Source organism: Petaurus breviceps, unplaced genomic scaffold (genome assembly GCF_028583685.1).
Source record: "Petaurus breviceps papuanus isolate PSGF00001 unplaced genomic scaffold, PetGlider_PUasm1.0 98, whole genome shotgun sequence".
Taxonomy (NCBI): Eukaryota; Metazoa; Chordata; class Mammalia; order Diprotodontia; family Petauridae; genus Petaurus; species Petaurus breviceps.
The window spans coordinates 34809737-34835999 of record NW_027187460.1 but is presented as its reverse complement, the minus strand read 5'-3'; the positions used below and the strand labels follow the sequence as shown (position 1 = coordinate 34835999).

The 26263-nt window shown below is 36.2% G+C and overlaps 1 protein-coding gene across 3 annotated transcripts in view; it reads left to right on the top strand.

Annotated features, from left to right (window-relative positions):
• Positions 1–26263, top strand: part of COL14A1 (collagen type XIV alpha 1 chain) — a 253970-nt gene that overhangs the window by 150053 nt on the left and 77654 nt on the right. For all 3 annotated transcript variants that reach the window (XM_069081354.1, XM_069081352.1, XM_069081353.1), the window contains exons 29-35: positions 1592–1756; positions 2390–2428; positions 2617–2755; positions 5102–5244; positions 7507–7616; positions 12788–12946; positions 22973–23050. In XM_069081354.1, coding sequence (XP_068937455.1) covers positions 1592–1756; positions 2390–2428; positions 2617–2755; positions 5102–5244; positions 7507–7616; positions 12788–12946; positions 22973–23050 — 833 coding nt within the window. The remainder of the gene's footprint in view (positions 1–1591; positions 1757–2389; positions 2429–2616; positions 2756–5101; positions 5245–7506; positions 7617–12787; positions 12947–22972; positions 23051–26263) is intronic.

The following is a 26263-nucleotide window of genomic DNA, read 5'->3' as shown; positions in this document are numbered from 1 at the left end:
AGCCACCCCATGCATTTGTTTTCAAAATTCTCTCCCTTCATCTCTTCCCACTCCCCTTGTTGAGAAGGCAAGCAGTTCAATATAGGTTATACATGTATAGTCATGCAAAACATATCCATAATAGTGATGATGTGAGAGCAAACATAGACAAAAAAAACTCAAGAAAAATTAAAAAAAGCTTTAAAAGTATGCTTCAACCTGTATTCAGATATCATCAGTTATTTCTCTGGGGATGGATAGCATTTTTCATCATAAGTCCTTCAGAGCTGTCTTGGATCATGGCATTTCTGAGAATAGCTAAGTCTTTCACAGTTGATCATCTTACAATATTGCTTACTTTGTACACATTTCACTTTGTATCAGCCCACGCAAGCCTTTCTAGGCTTATCTTAGAGAACTCTGCACATTATTTCTTATACTACAATAGTATTCCATCATAATCACATACAACTTGTTTAACCATTCTCCAATTGATGGGCATCCCCTATGAGTACAATTTTTACTCTTCTTGAAGAATAAGTTTGGTTCTCTCTGATTGTTCTATGATCTGTCATATATTACATATGCCTCTTTCTTTCTTTTTTTTTATTTTTGAGGCAATCTAGATTAAATGACTTGTCCAGGGTCACACAGCTAGTAAGTGTCTGAGACTGGATTTGAACTCAGGACTGATTCTCCATCCACTGTGCCACTTAGCTGTCCCTCTAATTTTCTATTTCTGAAGAATGGAGAGGAACTAAGTTCCTTTCCAGTTCTAAGATTCTGTGACTCTATCTTCATCCTAGGAGTCTTATGATATTAAAATTTACAAATATGAAATAGATATTTCTTTGTTTATCCAGATTATATAATTTTGGATATAATATAATCAATAATTAATATAATCATATTGATCATATAATCAATCCTGTGGTTATATCATTTTGGAAACACCTTCCAGTGATACCCATAGGCAACTGGTCTATAACTTACAGTTTTAGAGACCTGTCTGGAGCACTGAGAGTTTAAGTGGTCTCTTCATGGTTATACTGCTAGTCTGTGTCTGAGGTAGGACCTGAACTCAGATCTTCTGCCCACTCTGCAGCACTACTTCTCGGTTGCTATATAAATTTGAAATTTAAAATTATTTCTTAAATTATTACAATATATTATATTAAATATATTTTATTAAATTATTTTATTATATTGTGTATGTCTATTTTCAAGCTACTTAAAATACAAAATGAATAGTGGTAATGAAATAACGATTATGTTTTCAAATTAGTACACAAATTTTTATGAATTATGATGAATATGTTGTCCTACTTAATTCTATTTATATATTTTAAACTTTGAACCAAAGACAACAGAATTGTAGGTGTTAGTGCCTTTAGTGGTCATATAATCCAACTCTTCCATTTTATAGTAAAGAAAATTAAAGCACAATTAATTGCCCAAGGTCACACAGGTGAGAAGTGATGGAAGCAGGATTCAAACCCAGGTCATTTGACTACAAATACAGCGCTTTTAAACAAACTAGCCAAGTCTTGTTCTGCTTGTCCTTTCTCTTCCTCTTCAGACTAATCAGAAATCTGGTCTCCTTCTTCCACAGGCATCAGCATTTTTGCCATTGGTGTGGCTGATGCAGATTATGCAGAACTGCTTAGCATTGGCAGCCAGCCCAGTGCAAGACATGTCTTCTTTGTGGATGACTTTGATGCCTTTAAGAAAATTGAAGATGAGCTGATTACTTTTGTCTGTGAAACTGCATCTGCAAGTTAGTTCTTTGAATCTGTGGCTGCTTATTCATTGGGTGCTTCCAGGCTGAAGCAGTTAATCCTTATTAAATAATGAATTCCATACTGATTTGAGGAAGAATCGTCAGTTTGACAAAGGCTTTCATAATATCTATCATCACAGATGTTACTTTTTGTAGAAAAGAGCACATGGGAGTATTATTGTATTTTTGTTTTTCCCATTTGGGGGGCTTAGGTTGATAAAGGCTTTTCTTAATCAAATGGGTGTTGGCTCTAAAGACCAGCTTGACTTAAAATAGCTCCTATAAATACTTCTCAGAAAAAAATGCCAGCAGGTTTCCTTTCTCCTCATGCTCACAACAGCCCATTTACTCTAATGGACATTGAGCACACAAACACACACACATACATGCATACATATATACATGAGAATAGAGCTCTGGGGCTTTGCTTTTAATAGTGGTAGTTGGTTCAAATGTTTGGTAACTTTGGGAAACCAAAGAAAATAATAGCCACAAATGACTTGGAGGCTTCAAAGTAATTAATCTTTGTAGAAATTATTTAACTTCTTTTTTAGGCTAGGGGTTAGGGGAGGTTAAAGGTGGGGAAAGTACATTTGGAAATATCTCTAAATGACCTTCCTTTTTTTTCAGCTTGCCCTCTGGTCAATAAGGATGGCAGCAGTCTTGCAGGTACAGTGCTATGGGGCAGTGCCATTTTGCAAATGCCAGAGGATAAAATGAAGCCTATCTCATATCCATTTATTTCATGAAGCTCATTTTACTTGTTAAGATTACAATTCTAATCTGGAAATGTATTCTCTTTTCTGTCATTGTCCATTCAATTCAACTCTGACCTGTTAAAATGTTATGCTTTTCAGGATTTAAAATGATGGAACTGTTTGGTTTGGTTGAAAAGGATTTTTCAGCAGTGGAAGGGGTTTCTATGGGACCTGGCACTTTCAATGTGTATCCATGTTACGAGCTCCATAAAGATGCCCTGGTTTCCCAGCCTACCAAGTATGTTCATTTTAACTTCAGAATATCGAAGTCATTGTTCTTTCAGAGCTCAAAAAAAAAGTTATTTCATGCCACCATTTTCATCATGTGCTTGGGAATTCTTAGTAGAATGATACCAAATAAAATTGCAACAGCAAAAAAATGTGGAACTTTTTCATTTTGGAGAATAAGTTCTCAAAAAATGTTCCACAAGCATTTTCCATACAATAAAAAGTAGAGTATAACCATACCAAAATCTTTTTTAAAAGGGGAAAAAAGTACATGTATAATTTAGGCTCTTAGTTGATACTGTGGGGAGAGTGCTGATTTTGGAATCAGGAATACTTGAGTTTGAATCCATCTTCAGATACCAGCTTTGTGACTCTGAGCAAGTCACTTAACTTTTCTTAGCATCACTTTCTTCATCTTTAATAATACCTACCTTGCTGGGTTCTTGTGAAAATCAAGTTATCTATTATTATAAAAAGTAGGGTAGTATCCCTGTCTTAGTGGTTTCTTTGCTATTTCTTACAAGTATTCCTAAGTATCTCCTATGCTTTAAAAACAAATCCTTACTAAATCTTGCCATCTCTCTAGTTGTCATCCTATCTCTCCTCTTCCTCTCAGTCAAATTATTTAATTCATTGTTTCCATTTCCTCTCCTCTCTCTCTATCTCTTCTATACCTTTTTTAATCTTACCTCTGACATCATCGTTCAACTGACATTGATCTCTCCAAAGTTATCAATGATCTCTTAAATGCCTTATCAAATGACGTTTTCTCAGTCATCTGCTTTCTCAAGCTCTCCAATTTGCATTGACTCCACACACCCAATAATTTATCAAATCTTTGCATTTCTGTCTACAGCATTTCTTGCATACTTACCTTTCTCCACTCTAGTTAAATTTCTCATCATTTCTTGCCTGAATTATTGTCATAACCTGCTAATTAGTGTTTCTGCCCCAAGTCTCTCCCCACTCCAATTCATCCTCTACTGAGTAATCAAAGTAATTTCCCTAAAGGATTCATCTCACCAAGTCACCCTCCATTCAGTGAACTCCTCTAGTTAACTATCAACTTGGCTCAAATAACTATAAATTCCTCTGACATTTAACACTCTTTACAACCTGGTCCCTAAATATCTTTCCAGCCTCTTGCACATTACTCCCTTTCTAGTCTAGCCATAATGATCTAATTACTATTCTTCTCCCATCTCTGTGCCTAACCTCTAGCATCACTTCTTCCCTTTGGAATCACTGACTTTCTGGAAGATGGTTTAAATACTAAGTTGTACATGAGATCTTGCCTGACCCCTCCTGGTTGCTAGCACCTTCCCCATCAAAGTTATCCTGTATTTGCTTTGAATATGTCTTGTGTCTATCTATAACTTTAACTATATACATATGTATATGTATGTGCACCTACATAGTCACATGTTCTCTTCCCCATTAGAATGTAAGTAAGCTCTTTGAGGGAAAGAACTGTGTTACTTCTGTCTTTGTATTCCCAACTCTACCATAGTGCATGGCACAAAAGAGGTGTTTGATAAAGACTTGAATGATTAATTTATTGGATCAGATTGGAATGGGAAAAAAACTCAGCTTTTTCAGATTTATGAAAATGCAATTCCATCTAAAAAAATGATACATTTGAGAACAGTGTTTTGTTACAGTGATTTACAAGGACCATCCACATCTTTTTGTTGTTCTCTCATAATAAATGTTGCTGTAAATAAATAGACTGTTAGCTTGGGGCTTAAAATCGTTTTTGGTTATTTGAAAATTTTTATTCTCTTCACACTTATTATATCATTTAATCTTTTCATGTTGACATCTGAAATAATTATCAAACAACATCCTCTTTCCAGAAGTTAATATTTTAACTAATAGAGATGATAGCTGTAGTACGTATTTGAACAATATTGCTCTGAGAAAAAGTTCTAGTATCTTAGAGTTGGATGAATTACAGAATCATAGATCTAGAGTTGGAAGTCATCACAGAGGTCATCCAGTCCAACACCCTCATTTTACAGATGAAGAAACTGAGGTCTAGAGAAATTACACTACTTATTAAAGTGGTAAGTGGCAGAGTCAGAATTCAAGGTCCTCTGCCTTCCAGTCTAGGACATACTTTCCCCACTGTACAAAGGGACTTTAAGATCCAGCCCCTAGTTTATTTGCTAGATAGAACTACAGGAAGTAATGCAAGATTTCCTGCACAAGGCAATAAGGGCTTTAATGATAGTAGTGGCTAGACAAATGAAATTTGGGGATTTAGTGCATGTTTCATCCCCAGTCTCATATCCTCAAATTTACTTCTCTCTAAATACAGTTATTGTTTAAAATGTGATGTTCTCTCCTCTAACAGATATTTGCATCCAGAGGGATTGCCTTCAGACTACACCATCTCTTTTCTATTCCGAATATTGCCTGATACTCCTCAAGAACCATTTGCTCTCTGGGAGATTTTAAATAATGACTCCGACCCACTTGTTGGAGTCATCTTAGACAGTATGTATATGAATCTGGATTCTAATTTTATGTGTGTCTGTTCAGTTATTTGTACATATGTGTGGATGCTACTTTATGATACAAATTGGGTGCCATGTTGTCATTCTCACAAAGATCGGTGTTTTTATCCATGTAGGCATCTCTGATACCAATGCAGATTATAACCTTCCTCATCTGTACAAAGGGTCTTCATGAGTTGCTACAGTAAAAAAAAAAAATGTGATGGCTATCATTTGGAGCATGGACCTCTAGGCTAGTCCTCATATGACAATCTGTTGTGAAAATTTGTTTTATGTAGAAACTAGGTTCCCTTCCACCATACTGAGACATCAGAGGAGCACTTTTAATACACTTCACATAGAACTTTCACATTTCACAATTCACCTCATTAAATCCTCTTATCAGGAAGTACACTGGCTGGATTTTACCCCCATTTTAGAGATATGGAAACTGGTCCTCAAAGAAGTTAAATGATCTACCCAGGATCATACAGGCAGCAATTGGACTTGATTATTCTTACCTTTAGTCTAGTATTCCTTCCACTAACTTTTGAACAGATCAGTCACTTTATATACATATATAAACTCTGGCTTTCTATATTGGTTCACAAAGGCTATGCCCCTTGCCATATGGCCTGGTAGGTTCTGGAAAAGTTTCAATTAAAGTCATGGCAAAAGACTGTGTTGGCTTTGTGGGTTCCAGGTAAACTAACCAAGATTCGGCACTACTAGACTGATCATTTGGTTATTATTTTTTTGACCACAGCAAGTCATGGAACAGAAAAAAATACAAAATGGTCCTCAATCTTTTGCAGCTTTTTTCTATTTCTTTAGTGATGGTGTCTAACCACAGACAGGTGGGAAAGGGAATAGAGGGGGCTAAGAATTATACTTTTTATTCTTGGGTGGATGCTAGTAACATATTTATTAGAGGCTTCCTGTGTACAGGGCATCATGCTATAAAAGTTGCCCAGGATGGGCAATCATGTAAAGTCCATGTCACTGGTACTAAAGAGTATAGATCTGTTAAAGCCTAAGATTGGAACCAAGAGGATTCTGCTGATAGAATGTGTCAGGAATTGGAAGGAACCTTAAAAGTCATCTGGTCCAACTTCCTTCATTTTACAAATGAGGAAATTGAGGCTCCTGAGAGAATTGCCCAAAGTCACATAGAAGGTATAGTATAGAAGGGCTGAGAATTGAACTCTTGGCCCATTACTCCAAGTTCAGTGTTCTTTTCCACTTGTACCATACTACTCTACTTCTACTTGAGTTTTGAGCTTTGGAAAATTGAAATGGGTGGGTTTTCTTAGGCTCATTGCCTTAGAAGATAGAAAGGTGACAGAATAACCCCGTGTCCCCATCTACATTTTTTTGAGAGAAGTCCTACCGAGTTCTTTGTTTATTAAACCACTCTAGCACCTTCAAAGTAGGTTACTAATCATTATTCTTTTATCTATAATTTAAAGATGTGTCCCATATGCAAAACTCAAAGTCAGTAGCAATTTGTTCATAATAAAAATTTTGATGTTATTTCATTGCCCTGTCTTTGGATTTTTGTATTTTTATTCCCAGTAGTGAGCAAAGTACCTGGCAGTAGTAAATACTTAATAAATAACTGAATTTAATTGGAGTGAATTGGTATATCTTGGGGGTGTCTTGGAAGTGGTATCAATCACTACTTACTTCAGTTACATGGGCCAGTGAGGCCAACATTGTGAATTTTTTTAAGGATCATTGATTTTATTACATTCTTTGGTCATAATTTGCAACTCTTACCCTGACTAAGCCTCTTTCAGGCCTGGGCTATGGGGAAGAACAAGTGATGGTAACAAGATATAGTGGAAAGAATACTGGATTTGAAGACAGAAGACTTGGGTTAGAATCTGCATCCACTATTTACTATTGTGTGAAGTCTAAAAGTGCTTGATTGGAGGTTAGACTTGGACATATCCAACCTCCTTCGAAAAAATTTTTCAGATTTTGATGGATCTAGAACTATCGGTGTACATCTGAGAGTTCTTCTTCATGACTGAATAGCAGCTTAAATGCATCCTGAAGGATGTCAGAGGACTAATAAATAACAAAGGCTAGTAATCATTTTTGTATTTAATGCTAAGGTATGTTTTAATTTAGTTTCAAAGGGAAATATTAATCTCCTCAGACCTGGGGATGAGAAATCATTTGCCTATTTTATTATGTATTCATGTTTTAATTGTTTATTTTTATATGTTTATGCAATTTTCATTGTCCCACCAAACAGATGGAGGCAAGACAATTACCTATTTCAATTATGACTACCAGGGGGAATTTCAAACTGTAACCTTTGAAGGACCTGAAATTAAGAAAATATTTTATGGAAGTTTTCACAAGGTCAGTTATAACTTTTATTATCACACGGTATTGGTCAAAGCAAGAGAGTCAGTAAAATGTACGTGTTAATGTGTATATTAAGTATAATATTTTAAGAGCATAGTATAAATGTGCATAAATATTTAAGTATAAAACATTACAGCCTTCCCTGAAGGATCTCTCTTTGAGAATGAAGGACAAGCAATAACATTCCTACTCTTAAAATATCACCAGTATCCACAGAACAAAAACACTTATATACGTTGAGTGGAAAGGATTATCAGTCTAATTATTTCTGCACACAGAGATGAAAATATTTGCAATTGAGGCATCTTGGAAGGCTGGTCTACACACACAAACACACATACACACACATCTATGTTACCTCCCCTCCCCCCCCTCCAGTCTCAGAGAATGCCATCCAAGAAGCTTTGTAAAAATTTCTTTGTTCTTATTTTAACAACTTGGCATCTGTGACCCATTACTTAAACTTTCATTACTCTATAAGACAGAACTCCAGGGACAGAGAAAAAGAGATTTAAAATTGGAAGGAACTTTAAACGTCATCTGGTCCAACCTCCCTCATTTTACAGATGAGGAAACTGAGGATCAGAGAGAATTGCCTAAAGTCACATAGTAAGTATAGTATTTTATGGTATAGTATGGAAGGACTGAGAATTGATCTCATGGCCCATTATTCCAAATTCAGTGTTCTTTCCGCTGCATCATTCTTCTCTACTTCCACTAAAAAATAATTATGACTCCACTGGTACACAAAACGGACCTTTGACTTAGAAATCTAAGGAGCTATCCATTGTACCAAGGAGCCATAGGGAAAGACATACTTTTTGACTCTCATTTTCTCCATGTGTTTAGTTAAGAATCATCTTCATGAGATTCATTACTATGGTTTAACATATGAGATACAAAGGGAGCAAGGCCCCCTAATTCACATACACACACACACACACACACACACATTTTTTGGCTCTCCTAACCCAGAATGAAATTAAATTGAATTAGTTTAACATCTTAAGAGAGGCACAGCAGTTAAGTTCCCACTTTGCCTTAGTCAGACAGCAACTAGTCATTCAGTCAGTAAGGAGGACACAGAATTCTAGCTTTAGACTGTGAGCTAATTAAGGACAGGGGCTGTCTTTTGTCTCTTTTTGTATCTTCAGTGCTTAGTGCAGTGACTGGCACACCATGGGTTGTTTGTTGATTGATTTCCACAGAAACATGTAGATCAGGCATGCTCTGAAAATTTTTGCCTCCACCAATCCAAAACTTTTTCTTGAAAGACTCCAACTTTTACGATAAATGTACCTCAAAGAGTTTACACTTTCCATTAGTGACACTCACTCATTTGGAATGATTTGCTTTTCAAAAACATTCATCTAAATCTTATGTGATTTCTTCTTAGCATATGTCCCATGGTACTCTAACAAGGAAGACCTAGGGGTTATGCAGTCTAGAAAAGAGACAATTTAGGTGGTAAACTGACAACTGTCTTCAAACAGCTGAAAAAGATGTCATGTGTAGAAGAGGGATTAGTTTTATTTGACTTGGCAACAGAGGGCAGGACAAGGAACAATGAGAGGAAACAGGAAAAAGACTGAGTTTAGCTTTATATAAGGGAAAACTTCCTAACTTTTAGAGCTGCTCCAAAGTAGAACTGACTGCCAAAGGACTTAGTGTTGATTGAACCCTTCCCTGGAAATCTTCAAGCAAAGTCTGGACAACAACTTGCTAGGGATTTTTAGAGGGGAATTCTCCATCAAGAAAAGATCAGAAGAAAAGTCTTCTGAGATCCCTTTTATTACTAAGATTCTGTGGTTCTTAACTCTTGTTTTCTTACTATATGCCATATTCTGAATATGGAATTTAAGCTGAACGTTTCATAACTTTCATTAATCCAGTTACCAGTCTTTACTTAAGAGAATTTATGGTAAAGAATAACTCTCATCTCATAGCAGGGAGGTGGTAGAACATAAGCTAAAATGAGGCATGTCATTTTCAGATATTGCCAATGGCTTTATCTGTTTTCCTTAATTGTACTTTGTTATAGGAAAGAATTTAATTTATATTGGTATGGGGAGGAGTAGGAGTCATAGGGACAACAATGAAGAAAAGAACATAAGTTTTTTTTAAATTGAATGTTAAATGCAGTGGCATAATTGATACATTTCTTTTTCATGTTTAGAGTTGAAGTTGAGGGTTATATTACCAATACTGCTCTGAAAGACCTCATAGAATCAGGGATCATGTAATTCATGGCCAGAGGTGTTTCCTTTAGTGGCCACTTTGGATTCACTCTCATTTTCCCCTAAATTCTACTTGGCATTGATTTTTTTTTTCCTGGTCAGAATCTGGAGCACAACTCCAAAGGAAAATTTGAAAGAAAAAAGCACCACATTTGAAATTTCACAACTCTTAAAAAGCTAGCCAATGATATCCTATGAAGTATGATGAACTTGTAATATTCATTCCAAAGAATTTTTTTTCTGAACCTTAGGTAAAATTTTAAGTTCCATACACATTGCCAACAGAACTGAGAGACATAGAATAAGTGAGCATAATTTTAAAAGGCATCCCAAAAGCCGCAAACCAAAGCCAAGTTCTTTAAACTGTATAAGCATCCTTTTCCTCTTATTCCTGTCCCCACTTCAGAAAGCTTCCCTCTAATGCCTTCTCTTTAAAAATATATATGTACCCCAAAAAGGTGAGAGCATATCAAAATTTTCAAAATCCAATTCCGTTCTCTTCATAACTAGAATTATCTCTGGATTGATGTTTCTTCATTTCTGATTTAACCTCCAGTTAGTTTTAATTGTATACTTTTTTGTTCCATAGTTTCTCTTTCAAGTAGCTATTTGAAGTTAGTTATCTGTTCATACTTACTTCAATATACTTTTGAGATTCATATTGTAAAGTGAAGTCTCCTTTTTAATGTGATTTGATACTTTCTAGTTCATCAACTTCATAAGTTTGGAGTATAATGTACTGGGTTTCCTGAAAGTACTTACTATTGTGATAGTATGGGGATAGGTTTACAGGCTTGAAATCAAGACATGAATAAGAGTGAGGCTCTCCAAATGATTGTTAGGATCAAGTTTTTATTTTTAATTTACTTTTTTGGATCAAGTCATTTTTAATCACAGAATCTGAGTTGGATTATTTATCATAGGTTATTTAATTTAATCTGTACCTAAAAGAGAATCCTTTATCACAAACCAGACAAGTAGTCATCCAGCTTTTGCTGAAATATCGCAAATGAAAGGAAACCAGTTCCCTCTTATGGCAACCCATTCTGCTTTTGTGAATCTCTGTTGCAGCTTTTCCTGACATGACACTTAAATTTTCCTCTTTTACCAATTCTACCTATGACTTCTACTCTCTGGGGCTAAGAAGAATGAGACTTCCACACAGCAGCCCTTCAAATACTTGAAGACTGCTAGCATAGTCCTGCAAGTCTTCTGGCTAAACATTTCTAGCTTTTTTATATTCGCTCTCATGTGGCATGATTTTGGGGGTGTGTATAATTTGGGGCACTCTCCTCTGGACTATCTCTAGCTTGCCTGTGACTTTCCCAAAATGTTCTTCCCAGAACTGAACACTTTATTCCAGATGTGATCTGACCATAATATCATCTGCATCTTTTAATGAAAACCAAAAATCTCATTAACTTTTTTGGCTGCTTTATTGTACTGTTGACTCACCACGAGCTTGCAATCCATTAAAATCCTGAGATTTGATTCAGATGATCAGCTGTCTAGACTGATTTCCCCCAAATCTTGTAACTGTGAAGCTAATTTTTTGAACCCAAATGTAAGGTTTTATATATATACACTCACACACATATACTTATATATTTTATCTATGCATATATGTGTTATTGTTATTGTTGGGTTATTTTCAATCATGTCTGAATCTTCATGATCCCATTTGGTGTTTTCTTGGCGATGATACTAGAACAATTTGCCATTTACTTCTCCAGATCATTTTATGGATAAGGAAACTGAGGCAGAGTTAAGTGACTTGACCAAGGTCACACAGCTAATAAGAGTTTGAGGCTGAATTCACTAAAATTCACTCTATCTACTGGGTCACCTAGCTGCCTCTGTGTGTATGTGTGTAAATATATAAATATAATATGATAAATATTATGTATTATAACTATATAAATAAATTATAAATAAATATATTATATCATGTCATATCACATCATATATCATATATTTTGTGTCATATTGTATCATATCATGCCGTATATATCATAGCTTACTAGATTTGGTGCAATGTTCTAGCCTACAAAAATTCTTTTGGATCCTGACTACTTTCATCTAGTTCTTCCTAAATTTGCAGATTTGATGAGAATGCCATTAATCTTAAAACCTCAAGGTTAGAAGGGTGCCAAAGGCCATTGAATCCAGCCAATACCCAAACAAAAATTCCTTTTACAAGGTGTTACCTGACAAATGTGCTAGCCTGAAGCCCCACTAGTAAAGGGGAACCCACCATCTCTTGAAGCAATACATTGCATTTTTGAATAGCACTGATTGTTAGGATTTTTTTTCTCTCATAGTCTAAATTTTCCTCATCTTCTATACAACTTGTTGAGAAATTCTTTAAGATGTACAGAGAACAGAACAGATCCCTAGGGTGCTCTCTTAAAGACCCCTTTCCAAATTGATATCTGAATTAATGACAATTCTATAGGCTCAGCCATTAGACTGTTACTGAATTCATATAACTATACTATCATTTAGCTGACAACTCTCTGTCTTGCCCACAAGATTCTCCCAATTGTTTTGCTAAAATAATGAAATGCTAGGAATTTTGGAAATTTGGTACATTCTAGTCTATGAACCAGAGCCAATTAGAAAATATACATATATCTTACACAGATCTCCAGTTGCCCCAGTAACAAGATGAATTCTCATGCCATCATCCTTAATAAAACAGAATATTTGAAAATCTCTTATCCTTTAAAACTATACATTGCATTCTAGCCAGTAAATGTAAGTTCCCTGAGGGCAGGCATTATTTTGTTCTTGCTAGCCCAGTGCTTAGTATATGTTAAAGGCTTAATAAATGTTTAACTGTAGTAGAATGGAATAAGACTGAAAGTTTTACAGTGTTTTTTGTTTTGTTTTGTTTTCTTACCTGAGCTTTGCTTTTTTTACCCTCAGCTTCATATTGTTATTAGCAAGACCTTGGCCAAAGTGTTTATTGACTGCAAGCAAGTGGGTGAAAAAGCAGTAAATGCATCTGGCAATATCACTTCCAATGGTGTGGAAGTCCTGGGGAGAATGGTCAGATCCAGAGGACCAAAGGAAAATTCTGCTCCAGTAAGTAAAAAATAAATGAAATTTTGAGAAAATTTCTGGTGCCCACGGGAATGTGTGATTGTTGCCAATTTTGTGTTGTGTGGTTAGTGTTATTTATGTTTTGTGTTCCCCTCAGTTACTCATATAGAAGGACCAAGTATGTCAATTGACACAAAAATGGTCATTTGACTTTGGAATAAAAATTTTCATCCTACCATTTCTATTTTCTTTGACTTATGGATTTTAAAAAAATGTAATATGTTGATTGGCACAGGTCGGTACTTTGAGGTATTCTTAAATCTGATCTTTCCAATGTTAAAAACTCAAATCAAGTCACCTTGTCTTCATGAAGCTTTTCCTAGGCTGCTTTAGCTCCTGGATGAGCTCTTTCTCCTCTGATCTTTAGCATGTACATTGTTAGAGGACAGATAGCTGCCATGCCCTCAGCAGTAAACCTGCCTCTGTTGTGTTTCTGAGGAAGGAGCCTCCAGGATAAAATGAACTTCTTTTAAAAATTCATGTCCTCAGTCTTCGAACTTTAAGCTAAGAAAGTAAAATGAAGATTCTGCCACTTCCATCATAGCAGTGGGGGCTTCAGTAATATGAACATCTACTAGTCAAGAATTGAGTTTCAGTGGAATCCAATTTATACAACTATGAAAGAGCCATGAGAATACACCTTATTCTTTTATGTATCTTTGGGGGAAAGAGTTCCATCTTCCTCACACGTTGGTTGAGGGATTTGTTCATTAGCGGCACAAAAGCTACCATGAAGGAAATTTTAGCTAGGTGAGCCAAAATGAATATGTATTTAAGCAACTGACAAGTTGTACCTTTCATGATGTAGAGAGGAATTTAAATCCTGAAGGCTTCTAGCTGGCCAGGGAAGTGCATTCCTTTCATTACCTACATGGCAGAATCCCGAACACATGGTTTTGTGCCACAAAATTACACCACTCATTAACTGCTAATGAGGATGTTCTATCATTTAAGTTATTCATTAATTAGAGCTAGCAGGCATTTAATTTGAACTAACTTAAAAAATATATTTTAGACATCCTACTATTTGAAATAATTTCTGCTCTTTCTTCCAAAAAATCTCCACATTACTGGGGAGATATCTTAAAACTCAACATGTTCAAAAGCAAACTCATTTATCTTCTCCCCAGAACCGCTCTCCCTTTTTCCCAACTTGTGCAGGGTGGGTCACCCATATTCATTTTCACTCCATACATTTTCTTTTTTTTTTTTTTTTTAAGTAACTTGCTCAAGGTTACATGGCCAGTTATTTCTGGGTGTGGTGCTGAGTATCTGAGCCCAGATTTGATCCAGGTCGTCCCAACACTGGAACCGGTGCTCGCTGAGCCACCTGGCCGCCCCTAAGCAATTGGGGTTAAGTAACTTGCTCAAGGTTACACAGCCAGGTGTTTCTGAGTGGGTGCTAAGTGTCTGAGCCCAGGATTCGATCTCCAGGTCGTTCTGACACTGGAGCCGGTGCTCTTACTCGCTGTGCTACCTGGCCGCCCCCACTCCATACATTTTCACTGGGAGTAGGCAGATGGATGGCACTGAGTACTGGACTTGGAATCAGGTAGCCCTGAATTCAAATTGTGCTTCAGATACTTCTTAGCTGTGTGACTCTGGGCAAGTCACTTAGCCTTTCTGTGCCTCAGTTTCCTCATTTGTAAAACTGGAATTAATAATAGCAGCTGCCTCTCAGGGTTGTTATGAAGATAAAATGGGATGATATTTATGTGAAGTGCATTGCAAACATTAAAATGCTATATAAATGTTATTATTAACTGTCTCCCATGGCTAGAATATTTTCATTTCTCATCTCTGTCTCCTGGCTTCCTTGGTTTCCTTTAGCTAAATGAAGTTATCTTAAGTTTAGCTTGTATCTTGTTTGTATGTAGGTTTTTTGCATATTGTCTCCCCCACCCCATTAAGGAGAGCTTCTCAATAGCAAGCTAAATAAATATAGCTAAGGAAATAATGTTGTTGAAATGAAAGAAAGAAGTTGTTCAATGTGGCAGAGAAAGCATTGGATTTAGAGATAGGAAGGCCTGGTTTCGAATACTGCTGTGTATTACTAACTGGACAACTAAAGTAACTTCTTCAGGGCTCAATTTCCTCATCTGTAAAATGAAAGGATTGGACTCAATGCCCTCTAAGGCCTCTTCCAGCTCTAAATCTATAATCTTGTGAATGGAATTGAGCTGAATATCACCCGTTTGTATCATTCATTCTGCTTACTGTTAGTGGCATGTTCCATGCATAGAATCGACAGCATTCCATCCCCATAAATCATACTTTTTCCTAATTGCACCACTTACATAAAACTTGGACTCCAAATGTCTAGCCAATCATCTATGAAGGAAAAACAAAAAGGGTCTTTGGAACTCAGGCCTCTGGATGACAAAAGTTGTACCCCTGCCACAAGAGAAAGGCAATTCAACAGAATCCCCTCTGTGGTCCAGTTCCAGCAATAACAGACAAAAGGCAAATTTACAGCAGTCAATCATCAAAGGGGTTCTTTGTAAGGGCAGTAGAAGAGAAATAGTTGCTTTTGTTTGAACCTAGCAGTCTATAAAGGATTACTTAGTCAATTTGCAAACTGCCCACTCATCAAACAATTTGATTGTGTTGATATGGACTCTGTTAAAGGGGGAATTGGAGGCTCAGGTCTGGGGAGTGAAACTTCTTCATTGTCTGTGAGACAGATAACACAAAGTTCATTTCTCAAGTTGTGGCATGTATAAGCCACAAATTAAGATGTTGAAGCCCAAATGTTGCTGTCATAGATAGGTGTTGAATTTTAGTAATTTTAGACTCACGCCTGTTTCTTTATTTTCTGCTTTAAAAAGTTGGGGATAGAAGGGGGAGGAGGTGGAGGAAATATGCAAATATCTGGTTACTCCAGACAGAAAAATGTGGATCTGAGAGGGCTCAGCAGCTACCAAAAAAAATCTATATGTCTTTGGATCCTAACCAAATTTCAAATGAGTCCCCAAGTACTGGTTGATCACAGACAGCTCTAGAGATTTAGCTACTTGGTTCATGCTTCCCTCTTCTCCAACAAATTCATTTCAAAGGCATTTGGGTGGAGCAAAGATGAATAGCTTTAGAGAGAGTGTAACTACTGTCTTGAATTCACATATTCTAGGATGGAAAACAACTTGCAGACTAAATCTCAGCAGGCAAGATTTTATAAGGAATGGCTGCCCTCTCTGCTGGGACTGAAATAACAAGCAGATCTTAACTTAGCTGTCAAAACACACATGGGTGGAAACTTAGACAATTCATATACCATGTCTTTGATCCTGGCCATCTGTTTTATTTTTGCTTCTTTGTCCTACTCTGGTAGCTAAAAGGATAAAAATACCATCAGTTAAGGGCAGTGCCTAGACATTTGTGAACCTTTGACAAGACCATATTCCTTAGTCTCCCTTCCCCACACCCCCATTCTCTTCCTGTTCCAGGCATCACTTATTCCAGACATATTTATTAAGCATCTCTTATACGTATAGCATTGTACTATGTGTTATGGGAAATATAGGAATAGGGCCTAGACCAGTGATTTCAGTAGTATATGGGTAACTCCCAATAAGGGTCTCACTCTACCAATGTGGGTCTGCACTTTTTTTGCAATATACAGCCTTAAGGACTTGCCCAAGGCATTGAGAAGTTAAGGGACTTGCCCAGGGTCACATAGCTAGTATGTCAATAAGAAACTTGTACCAAAGACTTCTTGGTTCTGATGATGGGGTGCTTGGGATCTATGTCTGTAAAATCAATTTGTAAACTCAATTTGTAATATCAATTTGTAACATCAGTTTGTAAAATCAATTTGTAAAACCAGTCTGTAAAATCACATTTCCCCCTCCCCAGCCTCAGAGCATTAACTCTGCTCCCTCCCCCTGCTAGTAATCTGCTCAGCAACAACCCATGAACTGTTTATTTTTTCTTGGAACACTAACAAGCTACACCTATGAATCCTTCACTAAACCATCTATAAACATTTTAGCTTAGGCAAATGTTATCTCCCCTTAGTAAGTGGCCAGCTGCCCCTATGAATCCTTTAAGGCACTATCTATAGGTTAACTCCTTAGCCTACACATACTGAGTTTCAGTTAGCCTTGGTTCCCAATATCCATCTTGTCAAACATGACACTCATGGGTGGCAGACTAGGCACTTCTCAGTCAGCCCTTGACCTCTAGCTGACTTAGTGATGTTTCAGGCCTAAAACCACACCTCCAGGTAGCCCCCCCTTAGGCTATTTCCCAGTGAATTATGAGCAATATGCCTGCACAGTTGATATTAAAAGTGCATGTTCCTTTAAGCACTGACCACTCCTTAACTCCTCCCTAATCCCACCCTTACTCACCTAGTTAGCATAATCCTATATTTACTTACTTTACTTATTTACTGCCTCAACTCCTTAAAACTTTGCCCATGTCTTCTTTAAGTTTGCAGATTCCCTAAGGACCCTTGCCTGCTGTAAAGCATAACAATAAACTTTTACAATCCTGACTTTAAGAGGCTTGGGCCTACTGAATTCTTTTTTTTTTTTTTTAAAGCAATTGGGGTTAAGTAACTTGCTCAAGGTTACACGGCCAGTTATTTCTGGCTGTGGTGGTAAGTATCTGAGCCTGGATTTGATCCCAGGTCATCCTGACTCTAGGGCCAGTGCTCTTACTCACTAAGCCACCTGGCCTCCCCACCTACTGAATTCTTTCCAGACTGAATTGCAGGCTTTCTGGTCATTGATAAAGATCAGAGTTCCTGTATAACCTATTGCCATCCCCCATCACTGAGACCAGCTCTTTATATATCCCACTGCATTTCCTGCCTATCTACTATGCCATGCATAAGATACATAGCAAGAAATGTTATTAAGCATTAATTATGTGTGGCATTTCTAAAATTGTCCAGTCTTCAAGAAAAACCACTGAAGCAGAGCTTTGGGTAAATGGCACTTTATTAAAGGGCCCCTGGTCATCTCTAATGAAGTAGATCTAAGATCTTCCTCATGATTTAAGATGCCCCCTTCCTCCAGGGCCTTAGGTTTATGGTGTTTGATACCCAGTAAACATAAGTGAAGCAGGTACATTGGACACAGCAACATTAGTTGAGAATGGGTCCCAATCCTCCTAGAACATATAATTTAATAATATACTTTCTGATCTGGCGTAACTTGCAATCCTGTTGGACAAGACAAGGGTTAAATACATGAAACAAATTAACAGTATATTATCAAATGCTTATTAATACTCATAACAATAATATTTCTATACAGCACTTTCTAGTTTACAATGCATTTTTACTTACATTATGTACTTTTATACTTTTACCACTGAAATTAACTAGGTATAAGTAGTATTCCTTTTCCACAGATGAATAAACTTAGATGTAGAGAAAGGAATTGTTTTGTCCAAGTTCATATTATGAGTCAATTGTTGTCGTTCAGTCAAGTCTGATCCTTCATGACCCCATGGATTGTACTGTCCATGGAGTTTTCTGGGCAAAGATAATGGAGTATTTTGCTATTTCTTTCTCTAGCTCATTTTACAGATGACAAAACTGAGGCAGACAGGGTTAAGTGACTTGCCCAGGGTCACACAGCTAGTACACACAAAGCCTGATGCTGAATTTGAATTCAAGTCTTCCCGATTCCAGGCCCAAAGCTCTATCTATTGAGCCACCAAGCTGCCTCATCTTCTTTCATTAGAATATGAATTTCTGAGGGCGCAAGGACTGTCTTTTTGCTTATATTTGTATAGTGAGAAATTAACATAGTGTTTGGCATATAAATATATGCCACTTAATAAATGTTCCATCAATTTATTTATCATCTTCTAAATTGCATTTTAAAGCCACATTTTAAAATAAAAAAGTTTGGCGTTCAACTATGAGAACTATATTACACATATCTTTATTTTACACTCTCCTATATAGAAGTCTTTGCAAAGTCCTTAAAGTTAAATGTATTAGATTTTAAAGAAAATACAACCTTAAAAAGCAGTATATGAAACAGGGCTTATTAATAAAATGAAGGCATTTTACATGATTATGTCCCTTAGTAAATGGCTATAGCTTCTAGAGAGTCAAGTAAAAAAACTACTTGAGATAATAAATTTGGCCAAGTTGCAGGATATAAAATAAACCCACATAAATCCTCGACATTCCTATATATCTCTAACAAAATCCAACAACAAGAAATAGAAAGAGAAATCCCATTTAAAGTTACTGTAGACATTATACAATATTTGGGAATCTATCTGCCAAAACAAACCCAGGACTTAGATAGACACAATTATAAAACACTTTTCATACAAATGAAGTCAGATCTAACTAATTGGAAAAACATTCATTGCTCATCGTTAGGTTGAGCTAATATAATAAAAATGACAATTTTACTTAAATTAAATTACAAATTTAGTGCCATACCAATCAATATACCAAAAAAATTACTTTGAAGAGCTAGAAAAAATAGTAGCAAAATTCGTTTGGAAGAACAAAAGGTCCAGAATATCAAGGCAATTAATGAAAAGAAATGCTAGGGAAGGTGGCCTAGCCATACCAGATTTTAATCTGTATTATAAAGCAGCAGTCATCAAAGCTATTTGGTACTGGCTGAGGAATAGAGTAGTGGATCAATGGAATAGATTGGGTACACGAGACCCAGCAATCAATGACTATAGTAATCTACTGTTTGATAAACTCAAAGACCCCAGCTTTTGAGATAAGAATGCACAATTTGACAAAAACTGCTGGGAAAACTGGAACATAATATGGCAGAAATTGGGCATAGACCAATATCTAACATAGTACACCAAAATAAAGTTGAAATGGGTGCATAATCTAGGTATAAAGGCTGATACTGTAAGCAATCTGGGAGAGCGAGGGATAGTTTTACTTGTCAGATCTATGGAGAGGGGAAGACTTTATGACCAGACAAGAGTTAGAGAGCATTATAAAATGCAAAATGGATAATTTTGATTACATTAAATTGAAAAACTTCTTTACAAATGAAGCCAATGTTATCAAGATTAAGAGGGAAATGGAAAATTGGGAAAGAATTTTTATAACCAGTGTCTCTGATAAAGGCCTCATTTCTAAAATATACAAAGAATTGAGTTGAATCTATAAGAATACAAGGCACTCCCCAACTGATAAATGGTCAAAGGATATGAACAGGCAGTTCTCAGAAGATGAAATTTAAGTAATTGACTATAGCTAACAAGATAGTACATGTGTTTGTGGTGTGTGTGTGTGTGTGTGTGTGTGTGTGTGTTGTGTACCCATATTGAGATCACAACCCCCCTGGAATATCGGAATACAGACATAAGTATATTATAGGTGCCCATAGAAAGTAGGTTAGGTATATTAGCGCTGCCTGGATGAATATTGTCATTAGTTCATTCCCTTCTTGTTAGTGAAAAGGCCAATCAGAATGTTGGGATGCAAAGTTGACCTACCCAGTTCATACTCTAATACAGGGGTATGTGTACGTATTCTAACATTTCAGTTCTCAAATGGATCTGTGTTCTCTATAATCTGCATATTCTCTCCAGAGATACATATCACAACTCATCATTGCTTGACATAGGTGTGTCTGCAAATATTTATATGTATAGGTTCACTTTCTTTGAAATAAAAGGATGTTAGAACCTTTGTTTGACAGATAATCAGGAGTACACACTCAAATGAGGGAGAAAAATCTCTGAACGTATGCAGAGGACTCTAAAATGCCAGCACTGCAAGCACCTATAAAAAAATATGAAGTGTGTGCAAAAGAAGCATTATTTACTTCATCCAAAATAAATCAGAAAAGACAGCCCACATGACATTTTCAAATGGAAGGGTTGATTTCATTGAGCACATATAGGAATATAGTTAAGCAAGTCAGATGGTGAATTGGGAGATAATTCTGCAGTCTCTCCAAACACTGTTATTATCTATTATGTATTTCTCCCCAGTGGAACATTTCAACTACTGATAAATATTTTATCATTTGAGATAGTTGGGTGGTATTTTTATTGTTTAAGAAAACTTTCTCAAGAAAGAATGTTGTATCTTAGAATTATTAAGCACAGATTAGAAATTATTAAACATGAAATGCTTTTTCCCATTGAAGGCTCCATACCAAGATAAATAACCCAACCTCTTGGTGCAGGAAGCTTTTGCATGCTTAATAGAGTCCATCTGATGTTGTATTCTAGTGGGCCCCAAATGTTCTCAGACAAAGCTGCATCCTTTGGTTAATCCAGAGTTACAGTATTATTGAATATTTAGTCAAAAGTCTTAGTTCCTTGAAAAAGAGGCCAGAAGAAAACTAGAGTGTGTAGGTTTGGTGCTCAGTTTTCATAGTCACAGTCTGTTCTGTTGCCTGGAGTTTTCTCAACCAGGTTCTTTAACAGATTAAGATGATTTTCTCTTAGAGGTAGTTGTAAATATTTCTATTTCTGCACCACCATGATGAGGATCCATCTTGATACAATTCTTGGCTTTGCAGTCACTTCTACATCCTGAAGGATTCCATTATGAGAGAAAGAAATAGGTCTTTACACCAAATTTTGCCAAAATATCAATTTTCATTTCATATCTCCTTGATTTTTCTTGTTTTGTTTTTATTAATAATCAGCAGGAAATATCTTTAAAATTGTCATGTCTGATTCTTAATAAAAAAAACCCATTCTTAAAACCCCATTTGGGGTTTTCCTGGCAAAAAATATGAGAGTGGTTTGTCATTTCCTTCTTCAGTTCAGTTTACAGATGAGGAAACTGAGGCAAACAGGATTAAATGACTTGCCCAGGGTCACACAGCTAGTAAGTGTCTAAGGCTGGTTTTGAACTTAAAGTCTTTCTGACTCCAGGACCAACATTCTATCCACTCTGCCAACTATAGCTGCCCATCCTCTTTTTTTTTTTTTAAAGGGAATAACAACACTTACTTCCCAGGGTTGTTATATGGATCGAATGAGATAATACTTGTACAATGCTTAGCATAGTGCTTGCAACATAGTAAGCATTATATAAATATCAGCTATAAAAATAAAGTAAGGAATTAAGATGTTCCAGTAATTACTAAAGGTAAGAAAATAAAAAGTTCTGTAACTAAGAAACAAACATTTGATTCCTATCTCCTAGCTCTGTTTTTTTGGCACTAGATTATGATTTCTCGGGGCGGCCAGGTAGCACAGCAAGTAAGAGCACTGGCTCCAGTGTCAGGAGGACCTGGAGATCGAATCCCGGGCTCAGACACTTAGCACCCACCCAGAAACACCTGGCCGTGTAACCTTGAGCAAGTTACTTAACGCCGATTGCTTTAAAAAAAAAAGAGATTATATTTTCTCCCTTTATATAGGAAAAATTGTATAGTATGAAGATTAATAAGACTGACTTATTAAACTTTTTCTTACACTCCTAATAGAGCTGAGTGGGGCAATATTGACAGTGTAATGAATATTGATAATACATTCCAAGAGCAGGAAGTGCATGTATCTCTTGTACATATAAGTGGAGATGAGCTGTGCGAGTCACCATAGCAATGTTACTGCAGAATTTCTCAAACTAATCTAGCTATGAAATATTTGGGGCTTAATATGTTTTGATAGAATCTATAAATATCAGTTCAGTTAGTCTGGAAATGTGAAATACATCTGTGACTATGAGAAAGGGAAGAGTGTTGGGAAAATTTTGAAGCAAAATATTGAAATGTTTAGCATGTGTTATCAGCATTTTGATGCATATATATTTAATTTAATGTTTATATTAATTACTTTATATTCAGTATCATAGTAGAAACAGATTTTTTTTCATTTTCACATAAAAGAGAGCACATTAAGGGAAATGATTTACTAAATTGATTTATTTACTTTAAAATTATTTATTTACTTATTATATTTATTATTTACTGTATTTATTTTTAGACATTTATCTGCTTTCATGTTTACAAATGTGTGGCTGTTACTTAATGTAAAATCATAAATTTCTCTTATTTAATAATGTCTCTGTTTTTTTTTTAATTTGGTTAATCCCAGTTCCAGCTACAGATGTTTGACATTGTTTGTTCTACTTCATGGGCCAATAGAGACAAATGCTGTGAACTTCCAGGACTGGTAAGAATTCTACATTTGTTGTCTATTGTATTTTTTAAAAAATCAGAATTCATTTATGTCATATTTAAATTGCTCTTAATTAATTAAGATAATGTTTATTCCATGTGTGATCCACTCTTTCTATTTCTATGAGAACATAGTCTGAATTTAAATGCTAATTATTTTTTGTTGGGGCAGAACTGTCATAAGAATTCGGTTGGCTGACTGGTTGCTGTCCTTGGTTCTTGAAGAGGACCAAAATGACATCACTATGTTGGAATCAAGTTACAGTGTATAACTGTGGCTGATCAGAGCAATATGAGAATGGAAGGCTCTACCACAGGTTGGGCACAAATGGTCCACATGAACTAAGCCAAAGGGCATAGCAAAAAACACTTAGAAGTGATAGATTATGTTTTCTCTTTATATAGGAAAAAATGGATAGCATGAAGATAGGATGAAGATTAATAAGACTGACTTATTAAACTTTTTCTTATATTCCTAATAGAGCTGAGTGGGGTAAGGGATGACAGAAGAGATGGGTTTGGGATGCCAGTGATTTCTGGAAGTAGTGTGAGAAGCTTCAAGTGGGTTCCTATTCAGATGTTTCTGCCCCAAATTGAATCTTCTTCTTCCAAAGTCTCTGTTCTAATACCTCTAACCCTACCAAGGCACTTTGATATAGTTTATCAAACCAAAATTTAACTTGAAGTAGAATTCCTGGTTGCTTATTGGATGCTTAGAATACCCTATGAGGTGGTATTATAGCTATTAACTCCATATTAACTCTGCCAAATTATGTGATTTACTCATCATGGGATCATTAAAAATTCCAAACATGATCTAGTCAGCTTTTTTCCTTCTTTTCTGGGTTCTACTCTTTGTCTATCCACAATGCATGGCTAAGATGGTCTTTGCTATTATTACTATCAAATATCATTCAGGCAGGAATACATACATACATATATATATATGTACACACATACATAAATATGGGGCTTCTAATGGATAATGCACTGAATGAATAGATTGATGCCCCACTTTTTAGAAGCAAAAGTTCTTGAATGGATTATGTTAGACAATAGTAATTGGTACTTCAATAATCAAGACCTTATAAATTTAGAGAAATGAATATGAGGAAGAAGTTGTATGTGATGGAAAACATCATAAATTATTTTAAGACACACTTGTCCTTCCAGATACCAAGATTCACAACTTAGGAACTGTACTTGAATTTTTATTCTCTCCTTACTGTCCAATATCTAATTAACTGCCGATTACAGTCAGTTCTTGTATACCTGTTCCCCAAAAGTGTAGAATTATGCAAAATTTTGCAAATAAAAACAGGTCTTATGGGGAAAATGGGGCTAAGGGCTCAAAGACTGTCGGTGACATTAAAAAAAAGATAGGAATCTAATTTTTAAAATGGTAGTAGAGTTGTATACATGTTAACTGGGTAAGGAATACACCACATTAAAGTCTACGATCACCTGCTGTTTGGCCTATACTTGCTGCATAAGTAGATTAAGCAGCCCAGCCTGGGGGCAGGGGAGGGGGGGAGGTGGGAGAAGGGAGTAGGGTTGCAGGTGGTGAAGATCACCTCTCCCTAGCCCACAGTTCCCACTTTATCAGAAGATATACCATGAATATGGCATTTTACCTTGAAAAGTACCTGGTTTACTTGTGGAAGTGATCATCAGAAGGATTATAGCTTGTGAATTATTGTGAAGTGGTGCAGTTTTCTGTATTTTAAATACTTCTCTTGGAAGAAATTAAGCAGAAGCAAACTTGAAAATTCATGTTATGTGTCCTAGTAAATCCATCATGTTGGAACAAATTCACATTTTTTAAATGTGTATCACAGCAGAACTGACTATACTTCCGCGTATTTCTCATTTCTACCCCCTTCATCTCCATTCACACAGCAACTACACCAATATAGACACCCAACACCTCATGTTGGACTGCTAACAGAGCCCCATTCTCCAGCTCCTCTCTTCTCTAATTGCTACTTAGAACAGCTGCCAAATAATCTTTTTGAAGCACAGATCATACTAAGTCACCTTCTCTGGTTCATGAATCTTCAATGGCTCTCCATTGCATCTAGGACAATGCCTCAGCTTGCCATTAAAAGCTCTTCTTTTTCTGTTTCCAGGCTACCTTTCCAGACTTTTTTTTTTACATTATTCTCTTTCACGTATTTTATGTTTTTTTTGTTGTTGTTTACTTCTATATGACTCTTTGTAACCCCATTTGGGGGCAAAAATACTGAAGTGATTTGCTATTTCATTCTCCAGCTCATTTTACAGATGAGGAAACTGAGTCAAACAGGGTTAAAAGACTTGCCCAGGATCACATAACTAGGATGAGTCTGAGGCCAGATTTGTACTTGGAAGGGGGAGTCTTCCTGATTGGAGGCCTGGCACTCTATACACTGCACCATCTAGCTGCCACCAACCTACTTGCTGTTTCCTTAAAGCAGCTCCCTTATCTCTTGCTTATATATCTTTGCATAGACTGTCCTGCTAGGAATCTTGAGCTTTCTTCAAGATTCCTTCTATTCAGTTACCACCTTCTACAAGAAGTTTTTCCTGAGCCCCTTGTTGTTAGCATTCTCACTATCTGAAGATTATCTTGTATTTAATGATCTGTTTACTTCTTGAATCCCCAGTAGAATATTTTAAATTTTATCTGCCTCCTCAGCTTTTAATGTTTACACAATACATGCTTATCATAGTACTTCCCTGCACATAATTCTACATTCCAGTCCACCTCTCTTCTCACCCTACTCTTTCCTTTCTCTGTCTTTTTGATTGTGGCTCTTTTCACATTAGGAATAGACTTCACCCATCCTATACTTCTGTCCATTGAAGACCCTCTTGTCCTTCAAGGTGCTGTTCAGATAACATCTACTTCATGCAGTCTTCCCTGAGCCTTCCAAGTGAAAGGGACATGTATCTCCCAGATCAGTTTCTGTTTTTCTGATTGCTTGGCCTGATTCTTTTTTGCTGCATCATGCTCCACCTTGTACTTCCTGGCTTGTGTATGTGCTGTATCAATTCCCCAATGCTAAGAGTGTGACTTCCTTAAGGAGGCAGGGTCTGTGCCAATTTTTACTTTTCTGTCTCTATCACCTAACATAATGGCTAGCACACAGAAGGTACTTAAAAGACAAGAGATTGTTTAAAAAAAAATTTTTTTTAAATAAGAAACCAAAGTCAATAAACATTAAGA